Raw genomic sequence first — 24,735 nt, forward strand, 5'->3', positions numbered from 1 at the left:
TCACCTTCAGGGATTCCTATGAGGTGAATATTAGTTTTCTTCGAATTATCCAAGATCTCTCTGAGTGAGAGATCTGTTTTTGTTCTCCATTTGTCAAAATCTTTGGAAGTTTGGGTATGTTCAAAGTCTTAGTCTTCAGTGTCGGAGAGCCTATCTTCTGCCTCCTCCATCCTTGACAGAGAGATTCAACGATGCTCTTCAAATCTGCAACCTCTTGTTTCAGTGTATCGTAATCCTTGATCATTTTATCTTTGAAATCATTGAATTCCTGGGACAGCTTTTGAATGATTTGAAATTCTAGCTCCCTCTTTTCCTCTACCCTGTTGATCTTACTCCCTATCCAGATTCTGAACTCAATTTCTGACATTTCAGATATTTGTTTATGTAGTGGATCTTCAATTGTGTCTACCCCATCCTTCTTTGGGGAAGTTAATCTACTCTGGTTATTCTGGTTGCCAGAGTTTTTCTGCTGGTTCCGTCCCATGTTGAATTTGCACCTTTTGGAAACTGTCCCTAAAACTGTTATGCCAGTGGCTTCTTGTAGTTTTCTCCTGGCCACAACCTGGCAAGACCCCGGGAGGCAGGGCCAGCAGGCGGGGTGATGCAGCTCACCCCTGCAGTAGTCAGTGTTGCCGTCAAGGCCCTGGGAGGCAGGTGCAACTTGCTCCAGTGGAGGTCAGTTGTCCTTACTAGCCACTTAACCCCTGGAGGCAGATGCACGGCTGGCGGGATGGTGCAACCCTCCCAGGCAGGAGCTGCTGGCAACTGCAAGCTGGCAAGCCCCTGGGAGGTGGGCGCGCAGTTACGCGACCTGCCCCAGGAGAAGTCAGATGTCCTTGCAGGCCACCAAAGCCCCAAATGCAGGCATGCAGCTGGCAGAATGGCACAACCCTCTCCGGCAGGAGTTGGCAGTCATGGCGTGCTGGGAGGTCCCAGCAGACGCATGTCTGCGCCACCTGCCCCAGCAGAAGTCAGCTGCCCTCACAGGCCGCCAAGCCCCAGAGGTGGGCGCACCCCTGGCAGGATGGCGTGACCCTCCCTGGCTGGAGCTGCTGGGGACTGCCAATGAACAAGACCCTGGGAGGTGGGCACGAGACTGCGCAACCTGCCCAGCAGAAGTCATTTGACCTCACTAGCCACCAAAGCCCTGGAGGCTGGCATGTGAGTGGCTGGACGGCTTGACCCTCTGAGGCAGGAGCTGGTGGTGATCCAGGGCCTGGGGGCCCCAGGAGGCAGGCGCTGGGCTGCTCAACCTGCCCTAGCAGAAGTCAATTGCCCTCACCTGCTGCCAAAGCCCTGGAGGCAGGCAAGCAGCTGGCGGGACTGTGCGACCCTCCCCGGATGGCAGCCGCAGGCCAGCAGGGCTCTGGGAGTTGGGCACAGCTCAGTGACACAACCCAGCAGAAGTCAATCACTGTCAAGTGCCACCAAAGATGCGGAGGTGGACGCCACGCCTGGTGGGGTGTGTAGCCCTCCCTGTCTGGTGTCAATCCCCATCACCGGCACCAAGGTCTTGGGAAGTGCAGATAGCAGCTGGGGAGACAGCTGAGCACAGAATGTGCTGACTGAGGGGGATCTGTCTGCATGAAGAAAGCGTGGATCAAGCAGTTCTCCCGGTGAAGGACTGGGACAGGGGGCTTGGTCTTGAAAGGGTGAGTGGATGCTGTTCTTGGGTCTCCTTTCCCTGTCTCTGCTGGCAAGGGGAGGGAGAGTGGACTGGAAACTTAAAATGGCAGTTCGAACGCCAGTTCCACTTTTCTGCCTGGGGGAAAGTGTCCAAGTCTCAACTGGGTTCCTCCAGGGTAGTAAACTTCCCTGTTGGCAGCTCTCACTCGTGGAGTGAGAGAATAGGTCCTCAGTTTATCAGTGGCCTGTAGGGGACTCGGAGGAGTGGTTGAAGAGGAAACAAAGGAAAAGCACACCTTTCTTGGGAGAGGGGATGGGCACTATTCCTTTGGGGTGATTTATGTACCTGTAGATTGTCCTCTAGGAGTCTCCGCCTGTCTCAGAAGAGGTTCCCTGCCAGTATCACTCTTCTCTCTCAGCTGGGCTCCCAGTTTTCGACTTTGTTGGGTGTTTCTCCAACTTTATCCTTTCTTCTGAACAGGAGCTTCTGTCAGAGACTGGTGCCTGTCAGCCAACTTGACCACTCCCCCTAGATTTACATATGTTGAACCATCCTTGAGATCCTGAGATAAAACCCACTTGGTTAGCGGTGTATAATTTGTTTGATGTGTTGCTGGATTCTGTTTGTTAGGATTTTCTTAAATATTTTTTCATCAATATTCATTAGTGATATTGGTCTGTAATTTTCTTTTCTTGTTGGGTCTTTTCCTGGTTTGGGGATCAGGGTGATGTTAGCTTCATAGAATAAAGTTGGTTTTTTGAATAGACTAATAAAATTGATAAACCTTTGGCCAACATAACCAGAAATAGAAAAGTAAAATTTCTAATATCGTCTACCAGAAATAAAAAAGGAGAAATAGCAACAGACACTCCAGAAATTCAAAAAATCTTCAGTGATTACTACAAAAATCTCTACTCCTAGAAATATGAAAATCGGTAGGAAATGAACCAATACCAAGAATTATCCCACCTCCCTAGACAAACCCTGAAAGAATTAGAAATCTTGAATAGATCTATATCAATCACTGAAATGGCATCAACAATACAAACACTCCCAAAAAAGAAAAGTCCAGACCAGATGGCTTCACATCCCAATTCCATCAATCCTTTCAAGAGGAACTAATGCTCATATTATATAACATTTTCCAAAGCATAGAAAAAGAAGGAATACTTCCCAACACATCCTACGAAGCAAATATCACCCTGATACCCAAACCAGGTAAGGATCCAACAAAGAAAGAAAATTATAGACCAATATCATTAATGAATATCAATGTAAAAATATTCAATAAGATCTTAGCAAACAGAATTGAAATACATCAAAAAAATTATACACCTTGATTAAGTTGGTTTTATTCCAGGGCTATAGGATTGGTTTAACATATGCTAATCTATAAATACATCACATCAATAAAATAAAAAACAAAGTCCATATAATTCTCTCAATTGACACAGAAAAAGCCTTTGATAATATCCAGCATCCTTTCATGATTAGAAAATTTAAGAAATAGTCACAGAAGGGACATTTCTTAAACTGACAGAGGACATCTACAGCAAACCCACAGCCAATATCATATTGAATGGCATAAAATTGAAAACATTTCCACTCAGATCAGGAATGAGGCAAGGATGCCCACTGTCTCCACTGCTATTCAACATAGTAATGGAAGTCTTAGTCATCACAATCAGGCAATAGAAGGTGATCAAGGGTATGCAAATAGAATCAAAAGGAGATCAAATTCTCAGTCTTCACTGATGATATATTCCTATACCTGGAAAATCCCAGCAACTCAACTTCAAAACTGTTGGAAGTGATCAAGGAATACAGTAGCATCTCAGGATACAAAATCAATACTTACAAATCAGTAGCTTTTATATATGCCAACAATAGTCAAGCTGAAAATATAGTCAAGGACTCTATTCCTTTTACAATAGTGCCAAGGAAGATGAAAACGCCGGGAATTTACCTACCAGAGGATGTGAAAGATCTCTGTAAAGAGAACTATGAAACTCTGAGAAAAGAAATAACTGAAGATTTTAACAAATGGGAAAACATACCATACTCATGTCTGGGAAGAATCAACATTGTTAAAATGTCCACACTACCCAAAGCTATCTACAGATTAAGTGCAATACATATTAAAGCACCATTGTCATACTTTAGAGAACTTGAAAAAATAGTACTTAATTTTATATGGAAGCAGAAAAAAAACTCAAATAGCCAATACATTACTCAGAAATAAGACCAAATCAGGAGGTATCACATTACCAGACTTCAGGCTATACTATGAATCTATATGATCAAAACAGCATGGTACTAGCACAAAAACAGAGCAGTAGATTTATGGAACAGAATAGAGAACCAAGAGATTAACCCAGCTACTTATCATCATTTGATCTTTGACAAGACTATCAAAAATTTTCAGTGGGGGAGAGACTCCCTGTTTAACAAATTGTGCTGTGTGAACTGGCTGGTGACCTGTAGAAGACTGAAACTGGACCCCAACCTTTCACTATTAACAAAAATTGATTCTCACTGGATAAACTATTTAAACTTAAGATAAGAAACTATAAAAATACTAGAAGAGACTTCAGGGAAAACACTTGAAGAATTGGCCTGGGAGAATATTTTATGAAGAGGAACCCCCGGGCAATTGAAGCAAAACCAAAAATCCATTGCTGGGATCTGATCAAACTAAAAAGCTTTTGCACAGCCAAGAGCACAGTAAGTAAAGCAAACAGACAAGCGTCAGAATGAAAGATTTTTGCAGGTTATGCTGCTGACAAAGGTCTGATAACTAGAATCTACAGAGAACTCAAACTAATCAGTAAGAAAAGAATAAATAACTCTATTTCTATGTGGGCAAGAGACTTGAACAGAAAATTCTCCGATGAAGACAAGTGCATGGCCTACAAACACATGAAGAAATGCTCATCATCCTTAATCATCAGAGAAATGCAAATCAAAATCAATTTGAGATATCATCTAACTCCAGTAAGATTAGCCCACATTACAAAATCCCAAAACTACAGATGTTGGCATGGATGAGGAGAGAAGGGAACACTTCTACACTGCTGGTGGGAATGCAAGCTAACACGACCTTTTTGGAAAGAAGTTTGGAAAACACTCAAGGAACTATAAGTAGACCTACTAGTCAATATTGCAATTTTTCTACTAGGTATATACCCAGATGATCAAAAATTATTTTACAACAAAGACATTTGTACCAGAATGTTTTGCAGCCCAATTCATAATAGCCAAGACATGGAAACAACCCAAGTGCCCATTGAACCACGAATAGATTAACAAGCTGTGGACTATGTACACGATGGAATACTATGCAGCCATTAAAAGATGGAGACTTCACATCTTTTATGTCTACCTGGATGGAGCTGGAACATATTCTTCTTAGTAATGCATCTCAAGAATGGAAAAAAAAGTATCCAATGTACTCAATACTATTATGAAATCAATATATAATCACATACACACTCATATGAATGGCAAAACATAACTATAGTCCAGAAAGTAGAAGGGAAGAGGAGAGAGAGGGGAGGCAAGGGGGGATATGGGAGAAGGGAGGGGGGACCTCATCTAATGTGCATGATGCAATGGTGCATTTCAAAACTATTAAGAAATTAGTATAATTATGATGGATGTGTTAATTAGTTCAATGTAAGCATTTCACATTGTATATCGAAGCAGTACCCTGAACCCCATAAATGCATCAATGTACAAAGTTATGATTTAATGAAAATAATAATTAAAAAAAGAAACCAAATAGTATGATCATGGGAACTATACCTCTTCCTTACCCCCCTAGAATGCTTCAAGGCCAGTGCCTGAGAAACAACAGAACAGTAACTTTTTATTCTGTCCTGGCTGTTGGCCAATCAGGTGAGTGACTCCAATATTGGCCCTATGCAACAATTAGTCCCTCTACAGAAGGGGATGACTCCCTATCACAGCCTCCTCCACACATTCCAACCCTACTGATAAGGTGTAATAATAGCCTCCTGAACCTGTATGTAACCAACTGGCTCCTGGTAACACTCTAGTCTGCTCTCTTTTTACTAATAAAGCCTTTCCAATACCTGGACCGGCCTTCTTCCCTCAACTTTACACCTGTTCTCCTCGCCTTTCTCACCTGCTTATCTTTTGCCACTAGAATGGCAGCCCCTGGTAGCTCAGCAAACCTCAGAAGTCTGACCTTGAACCTGCAGACTAGCTCAGAGTCCTCTCTTATATTCCTGCAGGACTGGTGAATTAAGTTTTACCTCCTTCTCACACACATATGTTCATCAGTTAGTTCCAATTTAATTGTGAATACATGTGGTGTTTTTCCCATTCTTTAGATGCTTCACTCGGGAATGGTCTCTACTTCTATCCAGGTTATTGCAAAAGATATTAAGTCATCCTTCTTCGTGGCTGAGTCCATGGAACTTGGCACCTCCCAACACACACAAAAGTGTGTTGAGGAATGGACTGTATGATTTCCCAGAGGCACACCCCACCACCACTTTAAACCCACCCATACTGAAATTATTTTGCTCAGATGACAGGCACTGCTGGAGATCTGTCTACTGTCTGTATGACCTTAATCATCTCCCTATACTCATCCTGATTCAGCCTCCCTTTGGGGGATTTGACATCCCCTCTATCTAATCCGCTTGCTGCTGTCTCAGTGTTCCCATAACACAGGTGCAAGTACTGATAGGCTAAGCTTGGATTATTCCTTTGTATGAGTGTCTTAGTCTACAGATTTGTCACCACCAAAATAAGCTTTGCAAAAGTAATAACACACACATGTGTATTCATTATAAGGCTTTCCCTGAACTAAGTCATATAATTATTTAAATATTCAGAATTGTTGTCAGGCTGTAGAGTTATTGATAAAAGTTTCTCCCATTCAAGGCTGGACAAGGAACCCCAGTTTTCCTAGACCTAGGCAATATCATGTAAGGAATGCTCTGACTTTTCTCCCCCAACTGGAGGGACTGCATTCATTCATTTGTCAATAATACTCATTAACATTGAGAAAGTGTTTCCATCTACCAAGTCCTGGCCAAATGTGATTCTCAATACCCTATACCCCTAGACAAAGGAACCATGTGGACACTCCCCATCTGGGTCTTTCCCTTTGCCAGAAGCTCTGGTGCTTTTTACTCCTTTTGTATTCCTTTCTGTTCAATAAATACAATCTTATCACTTCTCTGTGGTCCATGAATTCATTCTTCAAACCTGTGAGACCAAGGACCTACTGAAGAAAGAAATTCTGTTAACACTATCATTATTATACACACACCCAGGCAGGCATCACCCATTCAGTTGGTGTCTCATTTTTTTATCATGAGCTAATTAGTGTAAGATATTAAAAAAAAATTAAGTTTTTGGGAAAATGCATTTCTTTTGTTTTTCTCTCCGTCACCCAGGGTAAAGTTCATCATAGCACACTGCAACCTCAAACTCCTGTGCTCAAGCTCAAGCAATCCTCTGGCCTCAGCCTCCTGAGTAAGTGGCATTACAGGTGCTCACTAAAATGCCCAGTTACCTTTTCTTTTCTTATTCTTTTTTTCTTTCTTTTTTGTAAAGACAGGGGTCTTACTCTTCTTCAAGCTAATCTGGAACTCCTGTTCTCAAGAAATCCTTTCTTTGGCATCCCCAAATGCTAGAATTACCCGTGTGAGCCAAGAGACATGGACACAAGTTTTTTTTTTTTCTTTTTTAAAAAGATTATGCCACATTAAGAAAAAAGATTTTAACAAAGATGATACCATTCAGTAAATAATGGAAGGCATGAACTCAAGAATTCTCCAAACTTACTAACGGTAAGAATGAGTGATTAGAGGCTCCTTTAAGGCACTGAGGGATTCCTGTGAGAAATGCCATTTTCTAGGAGGTAAGGTTCATAATGTTAATTTTATCCTCGAGGTCAAGAGTGCATGAGTTTTAACTTTTCACTGGGAGTGGCTCCCTTGAACTCTTGAACCCCTCCACCAGCAGATTACCACCACCTTGCTATTCCAGGGCTGTTGGGGTTCCTCACTTCCATGACAATGGAATGATCACCGCAACCCTCCTCCTGATGAGTGAGGGTAGTACCACCAGCGAGGAAGGCAGTGCTGCTGCAGGTCAGGGCCAGGGAGGTCATGGCCCCTGGGGTGTCCAGGGAGCAGCTACACCAGAAGGCCAGGTGACCCATGTGCCCGGACTTGCTTCAGGATCCAGTCAACGTAGACTGCAGTCACAGTTTCTGCCTCAGGTGCATATCCGAGTCATGTGGGACATCTGGAAGCACACAGGGCTACATCCACACCAGGCCTCAGTGCTGGGCTCCCTTCCGGCCCAACTGGCACCTGGGCACGCGGTAGTTGGGGCTGGGCCTGGGGCCCACTGGGCTGTGTGGCATGGCCAGAGCCTGAGCCGCTTCTGTGAGGAGGACCAGGCAGCACTGTGTGTGGTTTGGGAAACCTACCCAGAGCACAGAAGCCACCCCACTGAGCCTCTGCAAGAGGCAGCCAGGTGCCGCCAGGTGACAGCCACCTCTATGCTCCTGCGGTGGGAGTGCCTGAAGAGGTGCTGTTCAGTTTCTGGAAATGCTGCTGTGACAGAGGGGCAGAGTTAACTAGAGATGTTAGTGACCTGCCCAAAGACAGAGGCCAGTAATCCCACGCAGGTCTCCTAAATGACTCCCCCTCTCCTCCATTCTTCCGCTGCCTCTCTAACAGGTCACACTCAGGTTGGGGTCTCCTGGCTTTTGCTTGTTTGGGACCCTTGCACAGGAGTCCAAATACACTCATTATGTAGACGTTCCTCCTCTTGCCTGAAGCCCTTCCTAGCCCTGTAATTAGTGCAAGTCTTATTTTTCCTGATGCTGACAGTCTGGGTCCAACCGCTGGAGCTATCTGTGGCCCAGTTGATTCTTGGTGACAATTGGACGTCTTTATTGTAAACTTCCCGAATAATTCTCATTTGTACAATGTTTTGCTTTTGAATATTTTGATTTGATTAATGTCACCAAAACACCCCTTAGGTTTGGGCTTTTGTTGAGAGTAGCATCTGGTTGAGTCTGTGTTCTTTAAAGCTTTAAGCAGGCACCTATCTCCTGAGGTAGGAATCAAGTAGCACACAAAACACTATTCAACAAATATTTGGAACCAATGATTTGAGCTTCTTTAATGGAGAGGTCTATTGAAGTATTTGGCCCCCAAAATTGGCATCTGTGGAATGGTTTGTACAGTGTTCTTCAAAAGTTCTTAGACATGTTCTGAACACGTTTAACTTCCTAACATCTAGAATATTACTAGCACAAAGAAGGTCAATCATCTTTAATATTTCTTTCTTTTTTGAGACAGAGTCTCATTCAGTCAACCTGGGGTTGAGTTCTGTGGCATTAGAGCTCACAGCAACCTCAAACTCTTGGGGTCAAGTGATCCTCTTGCCTCAGCCTCCCAAGTAGCTGGGACAACAGGCATCCATCACAAGGCCCAGCTATATTTTTTAGAGACCAGGTCTAGCTCTTTCTCAGATTGGTCTCAAATTCCTGAGCTCAAGCAATCCACCCACCCAATCTCCCAGAGTGCTAGGATTTTAGGCATGAGAGCCACGGCACCTGGCCTAGTCAGCTTTAATATTAACCAAAGATTTATCACAATGAGACATTGCAAATATTACCTCTCTTATTTAGCTAGTTCAGTTGTTCTAAGTTAAGGTTGGGATAATTTTTCCTCAACTTCCCTCTGGATGTGTCTGGAAATACATCTCTTGGTTTTTTTCTTCTTGATTTAAGGTCATCTACAAAATTCAAACATGCAGTACTTTCTAGCCAGAAAGTGTGTTTTACAGTATGTTTTTACTATTTTCTCTTTTTTTCATTCTGTTTTTTTTTTCTTAATCAAAATGTACCATATGGAACATAGCTAATATAATGCTTCTAAAGATGTTCTCTATATTATTCAATTCAATTCAATACCAAATAAATATCATCTAAAGGTCTGAGCCTGCCAATACTTTCTAGGGCCCTAAGTTGTGTTTCTACACTCTTGCCTTAACCAGTCATGAGATTTGGCCTAATCATCGCTGTCACTAAACATGCTATTTTTTGTTTTCCATCTCCTTTTGCTCAAAGTTTCTTTGGTCTGAGGAAGCTTTTCACTGTCTACAAGTGTCATAGTTCTCTGTACTTTGTAAACACTAAAACAAAGGACAGTTTTTCCATTTTGTCAAATGCCATCATGAATTCCATTGTTATCTTATGTACAGCATTATACTATTCCTTTAAAACATTTGATGCAGTAGATGACCTAAAACGTGCTGGGAGGTAGGTGAATACAGAAGATAACCTCATACATGGAGGGGGTTGGAAGTCATCAAATATGACACACCATTTGGGAGCGGGACACAATTATAAAAGGGAATTTACCTAACACATGCAATTAGTGTAACCTAATTCTTTATACCCTCAATGAATCCCAAACAATAAAACAGAAATAAATAAACAAAATAAAACAATTGATACATATAAAGGGCTTATTAAATTATTTGGGGAATAGAATTTGTTTTTCTAATAAAAGCCTGTTTATGTGTATATCTCTGTGGGTATTCCCTGTAAATAAAATACACATCTATACTTCTATCAAGTATCTTATTATTGAAGGGAGATTTAGTTTTCATTGTATTGTACAAGGTGTCCCAAAGGTCGTCCCTAAAGTCACCATACATAGGGAAAATGGGAAATTGTAGCTAAATGTAACTTTATTCATAAAATATTCCTTACAGAATTTTACAAAATATTATCTATATGTTGGCCACCTCTTTGTAAAATTTTGTAATGAATATTTTGTAAATATTTGTGTTTTTTCCATTTAAAATATGTTTACCTACAAGGTTTCTTCTGACTAATACTACTTATACTACTAATTATAAATCCCTTTCTTTTTATAAAGTAATAAATAATTTTGAAAAGTCAAAATATAGAGACATAAGAAATACCATCACTCTTCTACCTAGCACCAATAGATAGCATTTCATCTAACAACATTTTTGTTTGTGTCTATCTGGAATTTATACATTACAAGAACATTTTTAAAAATTGGTGTTTTATAAAACATTTATTTTTATATGGAGTGGAACATGGCTAGAGTAATTTATTTAACATTATTGTATTTCTTCTTTTTAATTTTTTTATTAAATCACAACTGTATACATCGATGCATTTATGAGTTCAGTGTGCTGCTTTAATATACAATGTGAAATGCTTACATTGAATTAAGTAACATATCCATCATAATTATACTGTTTTCTTAATAATTTTGAAATGTACCATTGCATCATGCACATTAGGTAAGACATTATTGTATTTCTTGTCATTAAATGTTCTTCAATAGTTTATTTTAATTTTATCTAGTTAATTTAAAATATTTTTTCTTTCCTGCTTTTTAATGCATGCAGCAATTTTTAGATAAACCTTTATGGTATTTGGTATGAAAATGTATTTATGTTCAGTTATTGAGATCAAACATTTGTATGTGCTTTGTGTATGTGTATGTTGATCTTTGTATATCCTCACACATGGGAGTGATATTAGCTACTGAATAAGGGTCTCTGTAACAGTTTTGAGACATCTTTCCAAACAAGTACAGCTCCAGATGGTTCTGGAACTTGTGAGCAAAGAGACAGGAGAGGCTTTGACTCAGGAGACCAATGTGGGTAATAAGATTGTCATTTGGAAGGTGAGAAAATATTGGGGCTCAGACGGTTTTCCTGTCTGAAGGATGCAAATTTGAGTCAGAAAGTCATTTTCTACCATCTCCCATTCTCTGACACTTTTATTCTATCTACATAGTTGCTCAAGAAAAACATCTGAGCACCTTTCTGTGTCATCCCATCCTCTCACATTATATGTAGGGTTCATTTTTGTTCTTTTTAGCCACCATTGACCCTACTTAATCTGATTTATAAATAGTTTTATTAGCTTCATCTTACTGTAACACTCCCAGCAGCATCACTACCACTTAGAACAGAGTCTCCTACTATTACTACTGGCTTAAACAATACTATCACTACTAGTTTAAAAAGTACTTGGTAGATAAGTGAAATAATGAATATTTCACAGTTTTATAACAGGTAAATTGTAGCTAATAGTAATCATCTTACATACAGGAAGATGATCTGAACTTTGAACCTCTTTTCGGTCATCCAAACCTACATTCTCTTTTCTCTATACCTCACCAGCTCTTTTATTTCTCATGGTCCTTATATTTATACATAAATACACACGTGACACAAACCTCTACATTCATAGTGGTTCTCAACCTGGGGTGATTTTTGCCCATCTCCAAGAGACATTTTGTAATATCTGGAAAAAAACTTCGATTTTAAGACAGGTTCTCACTCTGTAGCCCAGGCCACAGTACAGTGGTGCTATCATAGCTCACTACAGCCTCAAACTCCTAGGCTCAACAGTGCCTCTCCCCTAAGTTTCCCCAATAGCTGGGACAACAGGTATGTGCCACCACACTCACCTATTTTTTTTTTTTTATATATATTTTGTAGGGACTGGGTATCCACTTTGTTGAACATGTTAGTAAAATATAGTTTAGTAAAGAACCTTGCTAAGTCAGGGTAAGCAGAACCCTCTATCCTTTTTATCTGATCCTCCTTTGTATCTAATCAGGTTCTTTATTATCCACTAATCTCCAGGTGGTGGCTGATCACTCCGGCCTGTCTGCAGCAAGAATCCCATTGGGCATGTTCTGGTCTCCTGCACTTGTATTTTGAAGTAGTATGTCTTGAACCCCAAGATCTGGTTGCTTTTTCCTTTATCTCTAAGGCCAAATGTAGGAATATCTTTACACAAATGTGCCAAGAATATACAATGGGAAAAGGACATTGATAAATAAAACAGTTCGGGGAAAACTGAGTATCCTTATACAAAAGAATGAAATTGGACCTTTATCACACACCATATAAAAGTCAACTCAAATGGATTACAGCCTTAAACACAAAATCTGAAACTGTAAAATTACTAGAAAAAAAATGTAGAAGGAAAAACGACATGGCATTAGTATGGATAAGGATTTTTTAGATTTAACCCCCAAATCAGGCAACAAAATAAAAACAGACAAATGACTGTAGATACATATGTTCATTCTGGGCTCTCTATTCTGTTCCATTGATCAATGTGTCTATTTTATGTCAGTAATATGCTGTTTTAATTATCCCTGCTTTGTAGTATACCTTAAAATTTTGTAGTCTAGTGCCTATAGCTTTGGTCTTTTTGGTCATGAACACTATTGACAAGTTAAATCAATAAGACCTGATTTTAAAAACTCTGAATGTAAGGTACATTTCATCTTACTAATAATAGTTTATAAACTACTTAATATAACTATAGAGCTCCTAAATGAAATGTACATTTCATCTTATTAAGAATACTAGTTTCCAAAGTATTTGATGTAACTACAGAGCTCCTTTTTTTCTAGCACTTAAAAATCCCTTATCATTTCAATCTTGTGTGAAATAGTAAGTAAATTTATTTGTGCCTTCCCTTTCTTTGTAAGCTAATAGACGGCTACATATTTAACTCCACAGATAGATGTTTTTCTTTAACTCTCTTCTAATATTTTGACCATCTCCAAAATATTTGGAACTGAAATATGATACAGCATTCTTACTATTGGGTGTATATCCAGAAGAACTGAAATTAGTATGTTGACAAGATACCTACACCCCCATGGTTATTGCAGCACTGTTCACATAGACAAGATATGGAATCAACCTGTACCAATAGATAAATGAATAAAGAAAATGTAGTAAATTTTCTTACATGAAAATATAAGATTAGTATACATAGTGGAACATTATTTAGCCTTAATAAAGAAACTTCTATCACTCCATTTCTCATGTCTTTGTGATGCAAAAATTCAAAATTCTCTCTGCTAGTTATTTCAGAATAAACAATAAAATATTGCTGGCAATTTTCACCTTACTGTGCACTAGAACAGCAGAACTTATTTCTCTTATCTACCACTTTGTACACATTGACAAATCTTTCTTCATCCTTCTTTCCCTCCACAGACTCTGTAGCCGGTATTCTGCACTTGAGATAAGCTTTCTTAGAATCCACATATGAGTGAGATAATACAACGTTTGTCTTTTTATGCCTCGCTTATTTCACTTAACATAATGTTCTCCCGGTTCATTTACGTTGTCACAAATGACAGTTTCCTTCTTTTTATTGTATGAATTCATTCATATTGTATGTTCAGAATAGGCAAATCCATGGAATATAAAGTAGACCAGTGATTGACCAGTGATTGCCCAGGGTTAGCAGGAGGGTAAAATGGGGAGTGACTGCTGCTAGGAATTAGTCTGGGCATGGTCACTCACATCTGTAATCCTAGCACTTTGGAAGGTAGAGGCAAGAGGATTGCTTGAGGCCAGGAGTTTGAGATCAGCCAGAGGAAGAGTGAGATTTCTTGAAGAAAAAAAGAAAAGTTATCCTGGAGTGGCCCCCGCTACTTGGGAGGCTGAGGCAAGAGGATAACCGGAGGGTTCTTTTCCAGAAATTAAAGGAGCAGGATAATACTTCATCTCTTGTCGCTTGATGTATACTCCTCTATGTATACCTGATATTCAGAGACTAAGATTTATTCTTCACCATTCTTTAATTCCATAACATTTTTCTGTTTACATGGGGACAGAGTCTCATTCTGTTGTGCAAGCTGGAAAGCAGTAGCCTCATCAGAGCTCACATCAACCATAAATTTCTAGGCTCAGGTGGTCCTCCTGCCTATACCTCCCAAAATGCTAAGATTACAGATGTGAGCCACCATGCCCAGACTAATTCTAAAACATTTTATCACCTCAAAAAGTACTCCACCTACTTACCAAGCAGCAGTCACTCTCCATTTTATCCTTCTGCAAACCCTTGGCAACCACTGGTCTACTTTATGTTCAATGAATTTACCTATTCTGAACATACCATATAAATAATTCATACCAAAAAAAAAGTAGGAAATTCTGTCATTTGTGACAACATGAATGAATCTGGAGGATGTTACATTAAGTAAAATAACCCAGGCACAGAAAGATAAACACTGCACGATCTCACTCATAGGAGGATTCTAAAAAAGCTGATCTCATAGAAATAAAGAGGATAGTGGCTACAGAGGCTGGGGGTAGGGATGGAGGATGAGGAAGTTCTTTTGGATATATTCCCAACAGTGAGTTTGCTGCATCATATTTCAGTTTCAAATATTCTGGAGATGGTCAAAATCTTAGTAGATAAGAGAAATAAGTTCGCTGTTCTAGTGTGCAGTAAGGTGAAAATCACCAGCAATATTATATTGTTTATTTTGAAATAGCTAGAAGAGAAAATTTTGAATTTTCTTATCACAAATGAGAACTATATGAAGTGACAGATGTACTAATTTCTCTGATTTGATCATTACATGTATACATGAATAACACTGCACTTCATATATATACATAATTCTTCTGTGGTAATAAAAACTACAGAATAAAAAATAAAAAAAATAGTAAAAAATGAAGGAAAACATGAGTTATGGGAATTGGAGATCTAACCCATAGGCAAAAATGGGGTTAGGAGATCACACATTCAATTTTTCACCAGATGTAGAGAACAACCAGTTCATATCAGACCAGACTTACCACCTTCAACCAGACACAGAAGAATTAAAGTTCATATACAATATGCCTGCTACCTTTTTTTTTATTAAATGATAGCTGTGTACATTAATGCAATCATGGGGTACAGTGTGGTGTTTTCATATACAATTTGAAATATTTTCATCAACCTGGTTAACATAGCCTTCATGTCATTTTTTAGTTATTGTGTTAAGACGTTTATATTCTACTTTTAGAAAGATTCGCTTGTACCCTTGTAAGACAAACCATATAGGTGATCCCTTGGATCACCCTCTCTCCACCCATCCACCTCCTTCCCCTCCCCTCTCTTTCCCCCCTCCCCATATTCTTAGGCTATAATTAGGTTATAGCTTTCATATGAAAGCTTTAAATTAGTTTCATAATAGGGCTGAATACATTGGATACTTTTTCTTCCATTCTTGAGATACTTTGCTAAGAAGAACATTTTCCAGGTCGACCCATTTAAACATGAAGGGGGTAAAGTTTCCATCTTTCTTTATGGCTGCATAGTATTCCATGGTGTACATATACCACAATTTATTGATCCATTCATGGATCTATGGGCACCTGGGCTTCTTCCATAACCTAGCAATTATGAATTGGGCTGCAATAAACATTCTGATACAAATATCTTTGTTGCAATGTGATTTTTGGTCTTCTGGATCTATGCCTAATAAAGGAATTGCTACCTTAAATTATATCTTCGCAAATGTAGAAAAATTGTGCAGTATGTATTTTCTAGATGTTAAGCACTCAAGGGACAGTATAGTATATGTTGCCACCCATCGGGCTCCTAAGGCCCTGGTCTTGGTTAACACAAGAAGGAAGCAGGCAAGAGGTGGATTAGAAGTACAAGCTTGTGGGAGATAGGCTAGCCCTTACTTGCAGGGTAGCCCCGAGCAACCTCTGCACCAACCTTTTATTGAGACAGAATAATACAGATGAGGAGAGTAATTAACAATGACTGTGTGCTGAAGGCACGGGCTCTTTCTCCATAAGGAGCTCCTATGGACAGGTCACTCAAGATTCCACCCCCAGCTGTAAATCATCCTGCTTAGAGGTTGTCTGTCTTTTGGCGTCCTCTACAACTATAGGCACAGTATTAGTGTACATCTCAGATTGAGATAAAGTTATACAAGAATGACTTATTTCTCTCTGTTCTAAAAAAGTAAATAATACATTTCTACCTACATTGTATAGATTTGTATATTTTTCTTTGTGTTATATACGTTCATTGGATCTTCTGTTTTGGAGTAGCCAAGTCTCTGTTTTTGTATATTATGTTGATTTTCTATCTGTGCTAGTATTTCTTTCCAATGTAACCTTTTTATTTATTTATTGTTTTTACTCTGATGTAATCTTAATATCTGCTCTTGATATTGCTGTCATTTTGTGATGTCTAATCTCAGTGGAAATGAGGATGGACTTCAGTGGTTTTTAAACTATGCTGTAGTACTCTTCTGTCACACCCACTAAACAGAAGAAAATGAAATGGATTGTACAGATAAAAAAAAAATAGGAAGATTTTTAGTATACGAATTAAATTAACCAAATTCACCAATTATGTCTCAGTGTGGGAAGCCTGGTCTGCAGAGATAGGAACAGTGCTATTGGTGGCCTCTCTGGGGACAGTGAAGTAAGGCCTACTCCAGAGACAGAATGTACATTGCAGGTTTAGAATGTGCATGTGAGAAATCTCTCAGGGAGGAACTGCCAGCCTGGGATTCATTAAACTACACGTGCTCTTCTCCTTTCTGCCTCTATCGGGTAATTAGCATGTTTTTGTTTCTTGTGTGCTTGTCTCTGTAGCAGGGCCTCTTTTTACCCATAGGAAAAATAAGGCAAAGTTATCTTTCATTTGCTTGAAAGCATAGGACTAACAAATTGGAGATTTTAAGTAATTTCTCTGGCAAGTTATGTTTCAGAAATGATACATGTCACATTTTATGTTAGTACATTTGCTAGGATAATTGAGGCAACCAAGCTGTCAAATTACTTCATAATTTTGCTGTCAGAAACTCCATAAGAGAATTAAGAATATATTTGCATAAATAAAAGTTAAATAGAAGAATATAATTCTACCTCAAATTATCCATTGAACTTTAGGAGCTAGATTACTAATGTATTAATTAAAGTAGTAGCACATGTGCTGACTCCCCTTTCAAATCCAGAAGAAATTAAAGTCAACTCATTGTTTTTATCACAGCCTGTGCTGTGCCATTTTTCCTATATGGTGCTCTGTGGAAGAGGCTCATGTACCTAATTCTAATGGTCTTGTGATAAGAAAGTAGAGAAATGAATAAATGCTGTTTCGTAACTTCTAATATGGGGATGGTTAAGCCTTGCTTGGCTTGTGATAGTAAATAAATCTTAGAAAAAAGAGAAGGGATAAATTGTCCATCAGCATTTATGGAAATTTTAAATTAATTTTATGTTTATGGCTTAGAGGAATTTATAAGAATATTTCCTATCTAGAGAAAAAAGAAGTAAGCAAATAAATTCTCACATTTTCTCATTTTTTGCCACAGGTAGAAGAAAAATATATCACTGTACAATGCACACAAGAGGGATTGATGTCTCCCTTTAATTTCTGCCTGTGAGTCTCCTAAGTTACACAGAAATGATCCATAGAGAGTTTGAAGTGCCCCAGAGTGTCAAGATATTATTTATTTATTTATTTTTATTAAATAATATCTGTGTACATTAATACAATCATGGGGTACAGTGTGGTGATTTCATATACAGTTTGAAATATTTTCCTCAAACTGGTTAACATAGCCTTTATGTCATTTTCTTAGTTATTGTGTTAAGATGTTTATATTCTACTCTTAGAAAGATTTACTTGTACCCTTATAAGATAAACCATAGAAGTGATCCCTCCAATCACCCTCCCTCCACCCATCCTTTGTGCCATCTGCAGGATTCTCTCTGGAGACATCTGATGTCACCTCCATGAAAACCATCTCTTCAGTACAGCTCAGGTTTTGTGGAGTTAAATAGGAAAGGGTGAAACTCAGGAAGATTCCTGTCTTCTCTTTTCCATGGGTCTTTCCCTTGTCTTATGACACTGGAGAGAGTCACTCACAACTCACCAACTTCACCAGCTTCAGGCTGGACATACTTTGGACAAAGACCAAGAGGAGAAAGGGAAGTCAGAAATCATGGAGCAGAGTGGTTTGCTGGAGCTAGAACATACTTTTGTGTTTCTTAATGTGGCAACTTCAGCTTCTTGTCTCTGCACTTAGCAACATGCTGCCAAAAATATTAATAGTGAGTAAGCACATATGTTTTGTATTCCTTTCTTTGTTTTGTTTTGTTTTAGTACAGAAAAACACTGTCACCCTGGGTAGAGTACTATGGTGTCATAACTCACAGCAACCTCAAACTCTTGGGCTCAACTGCTTCTCTTACCTCAGCCTCCCAAGTAGTAGGGACTATAGGAACTGGCCACAATGCCAGCTATTTTTTAGAGATGGGGTGTTGCTCTTGCTCAGACTGGTCTCAAACTCCTGAGCTCAGGCAGGTCTCGAACTCCTGAGCCCAAGCAATCTACTCGGGTCAGCCTCCCAAAGTGCTAGGATTATAGGTGTGAGCCACCATGCCAATATTTTGTATTCCTTCTGGCACTTTTGTCACTTCTTAGTTTGTACATTAGATTGCTAATTAACGATCTTTTCTTGAACCCTCCAGTGCATGCAGATGTACAAAAGAATAGAGAAGCATCATTTGGGAATTTAATGTAATGATTCCAAGGCACACCTGCAATGGACCTATGTTCACATCGACTGATTCAGGGTTAAGTGGACAAGAAAAGCACATGAAACTGAATGATGAAAAAATTTTTTCTACTAGCTAATCAAAGAAAATACCCTATAGAAAATGAATTTTGAACTACACTTTCAAGAAAATAGGCAAGTGTCTAATAGGCCATATAAAATAAAAAGGATAAAATGTATCCATTTAAAAAACCCATAGAGTAAAGAAGATTAACTGTAATGAGTTAATCAAAAAAGTGTCCTGCAAAAAAATAATGTGAACTAAATTTGAAATAAGCCAATAGGCAGAAATAATGGAGAGAAGAAAGAAAAGCATCCCAGGCATGAGGAAAGGTGAGGAAAAGTTGAGGAAATAAACAGGCTAATAACAGAAAGCCACTCCACCCAATTTAATCCCAAACAAGGGGATTCCATTGGTTGTATTAAGAAAGCTGAATATGAGAAAGACAAAACTCAAAGCCTGGCTTCAGATGAACTTAGAATCAAAGACTTTTATTTGAGGTTATGGGTAGCCAGGGAGTAGTGACTCACTTCTGTCACTGCTACCAAGGAAATATGTTCTAAAAGCAGTAATGAAGTACAAGCTCTTTGCTATTGTGTACAAAAAGATAACTGTGGCACTTACAATTTAATCCAAAAATATAGGTAAACAGTGTTTCCCAGCACAAAATGGCTTTGTACTAAGTCAGATCTATGTTATTTTTGTTATTATTTTGTTGTTAAGTGGGTTTTCAATACCAATACAGGATAGAGAATAACAAGTCAGTCTTGTTCTTGGCTCTAGGACCTTCATAGAATTGTATGGGCCAAGGCCTATGGCCCCCTGAAGTTTTGCTGAAAAGTCAGTGCATAAGAAGGCAGATTAGCCTAGAAAAAGGACATAAAATTTATTTAACTGTGGACATGGGGAGAATCACAGAGTTATTACCCAATATCCCAGTTGGGTACACATGTTTATATATCCTGCTTCTTATGAAAAGGGAGATGGGAAAGCATGGAAGATTTTAGGGGGAGAGTAAAGAATTTTTAGAGTTATTCAATGGGCTTAAAGAATATACAGTATTCTGGGGCAAAGTCCATTGAGCCCACAGAAGGGATAATGATTTGCAAAAAAAAAAAAAAAAAAAAAACTGTCCAAATTTGTTGACAGACATTGGTCTTCCTTCCTGCAGTATAGATTCAGTTAATGAAAATTCATAGAAGGGACTGGAGGTAATTGTTTTTTCTTTGGTAGGTCTACATGTTAGACAGATAAGGGAACTTCAGCCTATGCTCTGGAAGAGGTAGCAGATTGAGGGTGAAGGGGAGAAGCAGTTGTTCTCCTTGGTGAGTCTGTTTTGTTTTTATGTATTTTAGATAGGGGAAAAGTCTCTTCCAGTATCTTCTATTCTCTAAGACAATTTAATTCCAAATACTAATTATACCAGAGAGCCTTATTATGGGGTGAAACTCCCAGTGCTGTTTCAGAATAAATTTATAAGCTAAAAGCAGGATGATACAAGGTGGGGTGAGGTAAGTGTCCAGATATGTGGATAAAGAGAGTTTGGAAAACACTTAGTTTCAGAGAATAGTAACTGGGGGACAGAAGATACCTAGGCTCTTAGTGACGGTTAAAGGTGAGCTGGTGCAAATTGTAGGACTCTTGAAAACCATGCTAAGATTTTTGGGGATTATTCAAAAAGTGGGTAAAGAAAAAAAATCATTTTTTGCCAATTCAGAAGAGCAACTGAAGATTATTAACAAAGATAAGAAAAATTGAAGAAGAAAGAGAAGAAATGGTGTAGGAGGGAAACAGGAGGGAAAGGACATTGGGCATAACACCAAGGCCAGGGGCTGACATTTGGGTGTCACAGCCAACAGAGATGCACAGCTGTGAATGGTCATGCAAATGAGAGAAATTGCTCAATGCAGATTATTAATCCTACTCTCTGTCATTCTAAAATGGTTATGTTCCAAAAGAGTTAAATAAAATGATTATGTTCTTTGAAAAATGTAAGATTTTGTGTCTTCAAGGATTTTCTTGCTTAATATTAGTACTGTAATATGAAGTCTAATTATAATCCTGATTAATATAAACTATTAAATTTTAAATTTTAAAAAATTGAATCATTAATTAATTCACAAATGATAGTACCTTAACCTCTACAAGACCTAGAGGTAGTGTTTTAGTGACTGGAATCCAATCCACTACTACCTGCACAATAGGTCAAGTCTTAGAAAAAGGAGCTTTGTAGCTAAATGACACAAAATGTGAGAAACCTGAAAAAAGTCAAGATTGCTCCAGTTTGTAGACTGCCAGTGATAAGAAAGATAAGAGGCACAAAATAACAATTTCCCACTTTTGCCAAGGACTTGCCCTTTCACTGGGGTATTGGAAAAACAGCAAGGTATACTTGAGTGGTTATTTCACTTAAAGTTTGCATGAATTTCATAGTAACATTTTATCTAAATTTTCTCAAGTTTTAAAAATCTGGTTAAAAATTTATTCTTTTATATTCATTGGGAAGTCAATAACTATTGATTAATTCATTAAAATGTGAAATTCTCTAGGCCAAATACATATTAGAGTTAAGGATGATTCTGACCATTGTCTTTGTCTTCAAAAACTGGATCTGGGAGGGAGATTGGGGGTAATTTAAGAAGAGTTAGATGCACAAGGTGGTATATTTCCTCCATTGGTAAGCTATTGTATATGGCCATGACTAGGTTAGACATAAAGTTTCCGAAAGATTGAGCATAGAGGGCAATCGAAATTACAGTCTGTGATGGTATCTAACAGGTGGATAAATTCACACCTGGTTCTGGTAATTAAAGATCACAGAGACCCAGAGAACAAATTTATGCTCTCATAAGTCTTATTTTGGGGAGAGAAGTTTAAAAGACATTGACTTTCCACCAAAATTAGTCACTGACAATCATTAGCAACCATTCTAAGTAGCTATGGGTACATTCAAAAAATCCATTCATAGGAAAGAAAAGGAAGTGAATATAAGCTATAGTCCAGCTTTCTCCCTGCAGGTGAGGTATAGAGAAAACATGTTTTGGCCTGTTTTTATGTAGCTTTGTCCAAGAGATTTGGGAAATAGAAGAAGAATATAGAAATTTTCTATTTAAAAATAAAATAATTGTATTAAATTTTGAAACTTTTTTTTTTATTGAATGGTAACTATGTACATTAATGCACTTCTGGGGTACAGTGTGGGGTTTCCACATGCAATCCGAAATACTTCCATCAAACTTGAAACATATTTTTATGTTAAAAATACCATCTGTTTTTAGGAAAATTTCCTGAGTACATTGCTTATTGATTGACTCCACTTACTCTTCATTCCTCATTAAAATATTTCTACTTTTAATTTTGGACAAAATCTGTGTTCTTTTTTTAGTTAGGTTTTGTGGGTTTTTTTTTTTTAATAGTTTCTCACTACCCTATTTTTCTATCCAATTCTGTCTATTGTTAATATGGCAATAATCTATGCACATACACATATTTTTATTAGAAGTGTCAAATACTGTTAGTATGACAGGAGTACAGTAATCACTTAAGAATGACTATGAATTACATTTTTTTCCTTACATTTTCCATTCTCCTGAAGTGTTGTAAAGATGGATGGAACCAATGACAGCTCCCCAAACCATTTCATCCTTTTGGGGTTTTCTGACCGCCCCCATCTGGAGAGAATACTCTTTCTGGTCCTCTTGATCGCATATCTCCTCACCCTAGTAGGCAATACCACCATCATCCTGGTATCCCGGCTGGATCCCCATCTTCACACCCCCATGTACTTCTTCCTCACCCACCTCTCCTTCTTGGACCTCAGTTTCACCACCAGCTCCATACCCCAGCTGCTCTACAATCTTCATGGACGTGATAAGACCATCAGCTATGTAGGCTGTGCCATCCAGCTTTTCCTGTTCTTGGGTCTGGGAGGTGTGGAGTGCCTGCTCCTGGCTGTCATGGCATATGACCGATTTGTTGCTGTCTGCAGGCCCCTACACTACATGACTGTTATGCATCCACAGCTCTGTCTGGGTTTAGTGTCCCTTGCTTGGGGCTGTGGAGTGGCCAACTCTTTGATCATGTCTCCAATGACATTGTGGTTGCCTCGCTGTGGGTACCACAAGGTGGACCACTTCCTGTGTGAGATGCCAGCCCTGATACGGATGGCCTGCATCAACACAGCTGCTGTTGAAGGCATAGCCTTTATTCTGGCAGTGGGTATTGTGCTGTCACCCTTGATGTTTATTTTGGTATCTTATGGTTACATAGTGAGGGCTGTGTTAAGTATCCAGTCATCTTCAGGAAGACACAAAGTCTTCAACACTTGTGGCTCCCATCTCACTGTGGTCTCACTTTTCTATGGAAATATCATCTACATGTACATGCAACCAGGAACTAGGTCCTCCAAGGACCAGGGAAAATTCCTCACCCTGTTTTACAACATTGTCACACCACTCCTTAATCCTCTCATCTATACTCTCAGAAACAAAGAAGTGAAAGGGGCATTGAGAAGATTGATTTGGGGAAATTCAAGTTTCAGAAAGAAATTATAGTGAAAGGTAAAGATAGGAGCACATGCTTATGTTAACACCTTTCAACACTATAAAACTGGACCATTTTTTTCTGTGTGTGTACACTTCTCAATGTAAGGTCTGTTGACCAGGGCTGATGCACAGATATCTAGGTTGTTCATGTAATGTTCTAAAAAGTAAGAATGATTAGTAAGGCCATGTTTTATAGAAAAGTAATGAAATAAGAAGGCAATGTGATTCTTTTGCCCAAATTTTCCAAAAGTTTTAATCATCACTTAGAACACATTGAGTATTTCATTCTCATTATCCATATTTACAAATCTTGATAAAATGCTATCAGCATGGACAAGAATTTTTATCCCACTTCCGTTGTCCTATCTCAAAAAATAACAAGAAACTTTCTCTTAGTACAATGTGGCTTTTCTTACTTTTCATCTATTTATTCACCCAATATAAGTTACTGAGTTATTTTTCTGCTACAGGCACTATTGTAGGTGCTGGTGTTAAATATCTGATCAAAATTAACAAGGTCTTTGAATTTTTGAAATTTACCTAAATTTACTTAAATTATGAAATATACTTTCTAAGAAAATATGAGTTGGAAATGGTCAATCATTTCCAAGGATGACTATTAGTAATTCCTTCCATTGTATATGTGCATGCTGCTTTTTTCATTATGATAGCCCTTTCATGTTATCTGGTCATGTGACTTGCTTTAGACAGCAGAATGTGGTAAAGGTCACGTTATAACTACCAATTCTGGACCCAAGTCTTCATTGGCCTCCTGGTTAATTCTTCTGTTCTCTTAGGATATAACCCCCATGGAAAGAAGCTCAGACCAGACTTATAAATGATAAAAAAAAAAAAAAAAAAAAAAAGGAGGAAAGAGAGAGAGAGAAGAAAGAAAATAATATGTCGATATCCATTAAGGCAAAACAATTATAAAAGTGTATGTTGGGGTGTAGATAAAGAAGGTTGAGGGGAAGAATCTATACCAAAAAGGAGCCTCTCTTTGGGGAGGGATACATTTTTGCATTACCTAGGGAAGGCAGATGGGGGAGAAACAGGAACATGGTAGGAGAAGGAAACTAAATAAAGAGCACCAACGACCCCTGAGGGCAAAGCACA

General features: G+C 38.6%; 1 protein-coding gene and 1 pseudogene across 1 annotated transcript; both read left to right on the forward strand.

Moving 5' to 3' along the window:
- LOC100943736 overlaps nt 1–24,735 on the forward strand; it is a 675,731-nt pseudogene that overhangs the window by 242,531 nt on the left and 408,465 nt on the right.
- LOC105888281 (olfactory receptor 2W3-like) lies at nt 22,681–23,628 on the forward strand. Its single transcript, XM_012813263.1, has one exon. It carries the CDS (start codon nt 22,681–22,683, stop codon nt 23,626–23,628), a length of 948 nt encoding a protein of 315 aa, XP_012668717.1.

Source organism: Otolemur garnettii, unplaced genomic scaffold (assembly GCF_000181295.1).
Source record: "Otolemur garnettii isolate 467f Iridium unplaced genomic scaffold, OtoGar3 scaffold00253, whole genome shotgun sequence".
In the NCBI taxonomy this organism is placed as follows: Eukaryota; Metazoa; Chordata; class Mammalia; order Primates; family Galagidae; genus Otolemur; species Otolemur garnettii.

Coding starts and splice junctions, on each gene's coding strand:
- LOC105888281 (XM_012813263.1), top strand. CDS start 22,681: ATGGATGGAACCAATGACAGCTCCCCAAACCATTTCATCCTTTTGGGG.